This window comes from Gymnoscopelus microlampas (genome assembly GCF_963454915.1).
Source record: "Gymnoscopelus microlampas genome assembly, chromosome: 21".
NCBI classification, from domain to species: Eukaryota; Metazoa; Chordata; class Actinopteri; order Myctophiformes; family Myctophidae; genus Gymnoscopelus; species Gymnoscopelus microlampas.
In genome coordinates, this window is record NC_139958.1 from 19,673,399 (window position 1) to 19,681,352 (window position 7,954).

The 7,954-nt window shown below is 45.6% G+C and overlaps 1 protein-coding gene across 1 annotated transcript in view; it reads right to left on the minus strand.

Moving 5' to 3' along the window:
• Nucleotides 1-300: 300 nt before the first annotated feature.
• Nucleotides 301-7,954, minus strand: part of pappaa (pregnancy-associated plasma protein A, pappalysin 1a) — a 198,169-nt gene continuing 190,515 nt past the window's right edge. The window contains exon 22 of the mRNA XM_084047141.1: nucleotides 301-2,192. Within this exon, the coding sequence (XP_083903267.1) occupies nucleotides 2,088-2,192 (105 nt within the window). The 3' untranslated portion in view covers nucleotides 301-2,087. The remainder of the gene's footprint in view (nucleotides 2,193-7,954) is intronic.

The following is a 7,954-nucleotide window of genomic DNA, read 5'->3' on the forward strand; positions in this document are numbered from 1 at the left end:
ATTATTATATGTTGTGATTAATTAATTCATGTGTGGTGGAAAAACATTACATTAAAACGTTAAACTTTATAATCATGTGAAATGAAGGCCGGGTAAGCTGACGGGACTCCTCAGTCCCACCGTCCGAGTTATGTTCCGACAGGGAAAGAATCTTAAATGATCTCCCACCCTAGTCTCAAGACGTCAACACCTCAACACCGAGCACTCCATTTTCAATCTAACTGGCTTTCCAATCATACTGTAACATATATATGTATGTAGGCTATATATATATATATTTCCAGCCCTTTATGCGTGTGTGTTTTGTGAAGTGTGCACTACTGTGCGATTAAGCAGAGAAAAGCCGGAGGCTTCTGACAAGCATCGACTACATTCTGAACAGGGCTGGGGTCACTTCAATTTCAGTTCAAACGTCTTTTTTTTTATCAGCGCTCGATGGAAACGGTTGATGACTGAAGAGGGCTTTCATTTCAATTCATGTTTCCGCACGCATCAAGCTTCATGTGAAGTGGAGTTTGACTTGAGTCTGAAATAACCCTCACAACCCTTTTAGTGAGGTTGTTGGTTAATCACATTCTTTAAGTCGAGGTCAATGCATTTCGCTAGGATAGTTAGTTGAGTTAAATAGGACTGAAAAGTGAGGTTCCAGGTTTTTTTCTTTTTTATGGTCCTTCTGCATTTCATATGCAGTGTTGCCAGCGTGCGTTCTGTATTAAAGTTTAATGTACATGCATACAAGTGTGAATGAATACTTAAAAAGAGGTAAAGCAGCAAGACAGACAAGGTGTGTCCTCATCAGTTAATAATGAACTGAAAAAATGGCAAAGTAGCAGCAAATATAGGAGCACAAGCCATGCTAATTTGTTGGTTTCTTTGCATTCAAATTTGCGTCGAGTATAGATGAAAACTGCCTCTGAGTAGGTGAAATGTATTTCTGTCTTGAGATGGAAAACTTTTATGTTGTATTAAATGTGTGGTTTGAATCTCGAACAATATGGCTGTCTCAATGCCCACTCAGTCTCTTGTGTTTCACGTAATGTGCTGACTAATGGCCCCTAAAGCCTGCGATGCACCTCATTCATGAGAAGAAACACATTTCTACTGCAAAGAAGGATGAAGAGGTTCAGAATGTCAGAAGAGTTTTAAACCAGTGATGGCTGGGAACGGATTACTTTCCACTTATAAAAGGTGTGTAACACGATTTTGAAGTGCCTATGAACTACTCTTTTGGCAACGTAAGTTTATCATGACCCCCCTTCATATAAGCATATCAAACCGAAATTCAACCAGAATAGGACTCCGCACTTGCGTATTTTCGTTTAGCTTTGGTTTCACAGAAAATCAAGAGACCATGGGGCATGGTAATTGGACCATACTCACACACTCAGGCCATTTCGCTCTTACGTCATACTATGACATGAGAGCAAAATGGCCGCTGCGTGAATATGGCCAACCGAAACGGACACTGAGGCTGGCACAAAACTGAACAAAAGGCATGCTATCCAGGCTCGGTTTTGTTTCTGTTGTGTTATTTTTTTGCGTTTTTTTTTACTCTCTTTTTTTTCACTCCAAAAAATGTCTCTAGTTTCATTTCTTCCTCTCGTTCCCCCCCTCTTTTTTTTCTTGTTTTCTCCTTGCTGTTGATGTTATGATTTTTTTTCCTTTTTTTTTTCTCTTTTTTTTCTTTTTTCTTTTTCTAAGGATGGCATTTGCAGGGCTTTTTTTACTTTCCTTTTTAGTCGAGACGTGAAGTTTTCTGTGGAAACCCCATATTCCATGTTTTTTTTTCTCCTTCTTCTTCTTCTTCGAGATCCTTTCCAGCAGCAGTGTGTCGATGATGGAGGCAGTTGAGGCTGGTTGGGGTTGTTGTTGCATGATGGGATGGAGAGGTATGCCTGTTAAAGCAGCATGTGCAGGAAGTCAGAGAGGCCGAGAAGAGGAGGATGAAGGAGGAGGAGGAGGAAGGGGGTTCTTCTGCCTCGGTCACTCTGGCTGTGTTGTTGTTGTTGTGTTGGAGCTGTGTGCGGGTGGTGGGGGGGTCCCCGGAGACGCCGAAGGGAGGGTCCGCTGGGCTGGCCCCCCGTCGCTCACCCCAGGGAGTGGACGTGTTCGTCCTTCCTATTCTCCACGGCGTTGGGATCCCGACAGGAACAGTCTTTCCGTATATCACAGGACATGGGGAACGGAATCACCTGGAACACACGAGAGAAGAGACACATTTATATATGGAATCATGTGAATTCAAACACTTGAAGCCTCTAATCATTGAGACCTGGAACTGTCTCATTTTTAGATTTGAGCTAAAAAAGCATTATTTTACACTTTGGGCTATTTTTGAAAAATCGTGAAAATGTGTGCAAATCTTTGAATACATATTTTTTTAAAGCGAACATTTTTAACTCAAATCTTTGCTTCTGGGGGTCCCTGGAACAAAATATTTTGATGGGGGTCCGCGGCCAAATACATATCATTTTGGAGGTCCTTGACATGAAGAAGATTGAGCACCACTGATATAGAAACAAACGTTTTTCAGAAAACTGTTGAGATTTAGGAGACATGTAGAATGGGCTTCAGGTCTCAATGGGTTAAGTCAAAACTGAACTGAGTTGCAACTGTATTTGGACCGTTTTTTTTCACCAGTGGATCTCAAACTTTTTCATGTCAAGGACCCCCAAAAATGATACGTATTTGGCTGCGGACCACCCTGATCTCAAAAATATTTTGTGCCAGGGATTTTTCAAAAATAGCAGATCTACAAGCTCATAGCGCGGCACTCGGTGCCGCACTATGAGCTTGTAGATCTGCTATTTTTGAATAGCCAGACTATAGAATATGGTTTAAGTGGTTAAAATGACTGTGACACTATATTAACACATTTTACTGAGGACCCCCTGGCACCCCTCCAAGGACCCCTAGGGGTCCCCGGACCCCACTTTGAGAACCAACGGTCTACACCAAATATCTTCGCCCAAAATAGCCGATCTACAACTCTTGTAGATCCAAAACTGTTACTTTTCAGGATTCAAATTCTAAAACATCAAAAGTAGCAGATCTACAAGCTTGTGGATCTGCTACTTTGATACTATTGTGTGACGCTGTAGTATGATCAAGTAGGGCATTCATTTACCAAAAACAATAACAGAATATGGAGATAAGAGGTTTCTGCCCGACAGCAACGATATGCTATTTTTTTGCAAATATTCCCCCCAGAATATGGATGCTGGGGTTCAAGTGAGTTCACCCCAAAAAAAACATTTTTTCTATCGATTATTCACCCCATGGAGACTTGAATTCACGGATATCTTTTTGTTTTTGTCGCATTCTTAAGCCAATAATTTGATGACCAGTGGACCGGTAGGCAGCGGTTCCGGTAGGAGACACGAAGGAGACTCTTTGTGTCTCCTACCGGAACCGCTGCCGGTCATCAAATTATTGGCTTAGGAATGCGACAAAAACAAAAAAAAATATCCATAATTCAAGTCTCCGTGGGGTGACTAATCAAAAGGGGAAAAAAAGTCATTTTGGGGGTGTACTATCCCTTTAAGTATGGGGCAGCAGCTAGGGGGACTAATCTTTCAATTAAATTGATTAATTCAATTAACCGTTGCACCCCTAAATGTTATAGTTCAGTATTGACATAATTCAGACCTTTTTGATGGCCACCTTTAAACCTTCTACCGAAGGAATGCTACCAATCCACCAAGCAGCAACACAAAGACTCAAAACAGCACAAACAGTGTCAGAACGCCTTCAGAAGGAGTCGACACTTGATGAACGGGGCTGCACGACAAACGACTCAAAGTCCAAGTCCACCGGGGGCCATATAACAGACACCCCAAGGGCAAACGAAACCCCTGAACGAAACACTTCTCAAAAGCAATAAACATCCCGAGCGCCAGAACATTGGAAATAGAACCGGAAGATGAGCCGTGGCCGTGTCGCCCTTGGCGTTTGACGTCAGTGACGGACGTTGGCAGTGCGTCACCGGCACCAGCTGCGGCGGCCCCCATCGTCCCACTTGCCTCTGAGGGGGGGGTGGGGGGGGGTGGGGGCCGCTTCAGCTGTTTGACTGCAACAAAATGTGTCCCCCCTCCACTGGGCCAAAACTAGGAACACATGTGGCCTGAGTGCTGCCAGGCAAAGGCAAGGCAACAAGCGAGCAGCCCTTCAGACCAAGGGAATGTCTGCATTCTGTTTTTTTTTGCCCCCGCGGCTTATCAGATGTATTTTGAGGGAGCCTGCTGCTCACGACTCCCTTTCTCCTTATTAGAGCTAAGTGGTATTTGCCTTTTACGTACAATATGGGTCTGGGGGGGGGGGGAGTGCAGGCCAGGGGAACTAAAACAACACCTTCTTCTCCTCGCTACCGTAGCAAACACAAGAACCAGGTTGACAACAACCACCCGCCCCCCCCTCCTCCTTCTCTCCCCCCCCCCCCCCCGGTCTGCAGAGGAGGGCAATTAGTGTAACACTATTTGAGAAATGCTCTGTGGCTGAAAGGGTAACATTTCAGTTTAGGAGGGGGGGGGGGGGCAAAAAACTGTGTTAATAAAGCGTCAAATTGTAACTCCTTTATCCATATTTTATACTTTGGCAAAATATGAAAAACAGTATATTAAAAAATAGCAGATCTACAAGCTCGTAGCGCGGCACCGAGTGCCGCGCTATGAGCTTGTAGATATGCTATTTTTGAAAAATCGTGAAAACGTGTGCAAATCTTTGAATGTACATATTTTAAAGCCAACATTTGTAACTCAAATCTTTGCTTCTGGGGGGGGGTCCCTGGAACAAAGTATTTTGAGACGGGGGCTCCGCGGGCCAAATATACATATCATTTTGGGGGTCCTTGAGATGAAAAAGTTTGAGAGAACCACTGCTATACAGCATTCGGAGATTGTGGAATAGTTGTCATGGCTGGCTGTACGCGAGGGCTAGTAATCAGTGTTCATTAAGGCTCTGATTTGTCGGGTGTGACTCAGGACACCCCGAGGCCCTTGAGTGGAGTGAATCCAAATGACTGTATGTTGTTGGAGGCCTAACCACAAAACCTCATCATAATTGACATGGATGTGTTAAATTAAATTACCGACGCAGCTAGCTCATCGCATTTCATCGAGAGTGCTTTGTCTCTTCCCTAGCCCCCCCACAAATGACAGCGGGTGGTAGGGCTCCGGTCAGTGGTTCTCAACGTGTGGGTCGGGACCCCCAGAGGGGTTCCCACATGATTTTCTTTTTTGGGGGGGGGGGGGGCTTGACAGTGAAGTGAAAATTTAAGGACTTTTAAGACCTTTTTTATACCTAAAAAAATAAATAAAAAGACATCAAAACGAATCAACAAGCTATGCTATGAAAACTGGTCAAACCTTGACCAAATTGTCAAATAATGTAAGAAAGAGCCAAACATTTAGAAAGTAGCCAATCTACAAGGCAAGCTCACAACGCCTGGTGTAGATCTGCTATTTTCACAATATTTATCTGTGGAACAGAGTCAAACTAAATTCAATGCCTAAACTCCTACTTTCCAAGTGCTTATCAGGGTGTGTGTGTGTGTGTGTGGGGGGGGGGGGGGGTCCCAGTTCAAATATGATTATTTTTGGGGGCTGAAAAGGTCGACCAACCACTGGGCTATAGGTGATACGACTTCAAATTGGGGGAGACCACCAGTAGTTTGTGTGTGTGTGTGTGTGTGGGGGGGGGGAGGCTCAGGGGGCAACAAGGTTTTGTGCTGTGTGGACAGCATGGGTCCGCATGCTGACACGTGGGAGCATGCCAGTCGCCGAAGGGAGCAGTGACGCAGGTTCCTCTTTGAAATTGGATATAAAAGAGGTCGTTTGTGCAAAAAAGGGGGCATTTACTAATGTGCAAAAGGGCCAGCAGGGCCGGGCAGTGCCCGGACTCTTCAAGAGAAAAACAGCCTCTAACATGTGACGACTTTACAAGCTTCAGGGCCGGACACACTTCAAGAAACAGCTGTCAATCGCATGAACAGAGTTTCCTCTGTGGGCGCTTTGGAGCCAAACGTGGGGCATCTCCCCTCCCCTCCCCTCCCCTCGCTCTAGCCTCTCTCGCTCTCCACTTCCTTTCTCTCTATCGCTCTTTTTCACACTTTCTCCTGGTCTCGTTTATACCCCCACCCCCCCCCACCACCACCACCACCACCTCATTCCCCTTCCATACCTCACTTCTCCTCCGCCTGGCTTGCCTCTGTTTATCTCTCTATCTAAGGGAGAGAAGAGTGGTGGGTGGCAAATTTGACTTGGTTTCCTTTGACCTTGACCTCCGGGGTGGCTGGGCCAGCTGCCACATCTGGCCCTGATTGGAGGCTCTCCCAGGGTGGCTGGGAAACGGGGCCGGCCAGCCGTGGTGGGCCTCGAGTACCCCCCCTCCCCCTGTGTCCCAGGGCCGGCGGAGGGTTCGGGGGGGGAAAGGACACCCACTAACAACAACATAACATGAAAGCCCCCTGTGAAAAGAGCCTCCCTCTAACCTCCCACCTCCAGACTATTGCGAAGTGCCTTTTTTTTCTTCCACGTTATGGAGTGTGCAGCGTGGCTATGTCAACCTGTGCTTAAGTGAGAAAAGTGTGTCTCTGGGGGGGGGGGGGGGGGGGGGGCAAGTGGCTGAGAGTGTGACAAAGGCAGGGATCGTCAGTGTGCCCGTACGCGGACAGATGTGTCCGTGGCAAGACTTGGCCTTGTCCGTGGCAATTTTTTTTTTTTTACATAACATTATAAATAACGTTCTTATTTTGATCATAAGACCCAATTACTGTCAGTGTCAGTCTCTGGGTTTTCTTCAGAATATGTATGACACTGATTTACTATGATGCTATGGCACATTTAGGAGTCCACTCGGACAGTGGTTCTCTAACTTTTTCATGTCAAGGACCCCCAAATTGACACTTTATTAGCCCACGGACCCCCATTTCAAAAGATATGCCAGGGACGCCCATAAGACAATATTTTTAAGGCTCTATCAGTGATTCTCGACCATTTTAATTTCAAGGACCCCCAGTTTGACATGCATTAGGCTACGGTCCCCATTTATATCTCTCGGACCCCAATTCATAATGTAAAATCAATGTTAATTTAACTCTGAGAGTGTACAAATGGAACCAAATGGACCCGTTAGGGTCCATTTGGTTCCATTTGTACACTCTCAGAGTTATAGACCCATAAGGGTCCATTTGGTTCCTATACATCATTTAGCTGGGGACCCCCTGGAACTCCCTCAACGACCCCTGGGGGTCCCCGGACCCCACTTTGAGAACCAAGGCACTAGGACAGTGGTTCTCTAACTTTTTTTATTTTCAAGGACCCCCATAACTCTGAAAGTGCACAAATGGAACCAAATGGACCTTCCATTTGTGCACTCTCACAGACCTCTAAAGGTAATTTAAGGCTACGGCTCTTTCTGTGGTTCTGTGTTTCTGTGTTTCACACTAATATTTAGTCACAAGCCACTTTCACCCTCAAACCTTTTCAAAAGTAGCAAAAATAGCCAAACTACGAGCCCACTGTTGTGAGCTCGCAGTTCGGCTATTTTCGCTACTTTTGAACGACACTCTTCTTCGGCAAAGTATGCCACGGGGAAAAAAACAAAAAAGTATAAATACGGAGCTACAAGGTGTCTGCCCGACAGCAACGATACGTCAATATAAAAAAGGGGGATTCCCTCTCTTCTAAATGTGTTTTCATCTACCTTGCTGTGACGCAGAGAGCGTCTATGTGTGTGGCACAGCGTCCGTCTGCACATAATAATCTGTGCCCCGTATGAGTGTAAGGAGCAGACTAAAACAAACAGCCGCTAATTGTGTTATTCCACCAACAGCAACTGGTGATCAGTCTCACTGCACAGATACACTGGAGCTACAACAACAAACACTGGAGGAGAGGCCAGTGCTAATGACGAGGAGGGAGAGAGGGGAGAGAGGGGAGAGAGGGGAGAGAGGGAA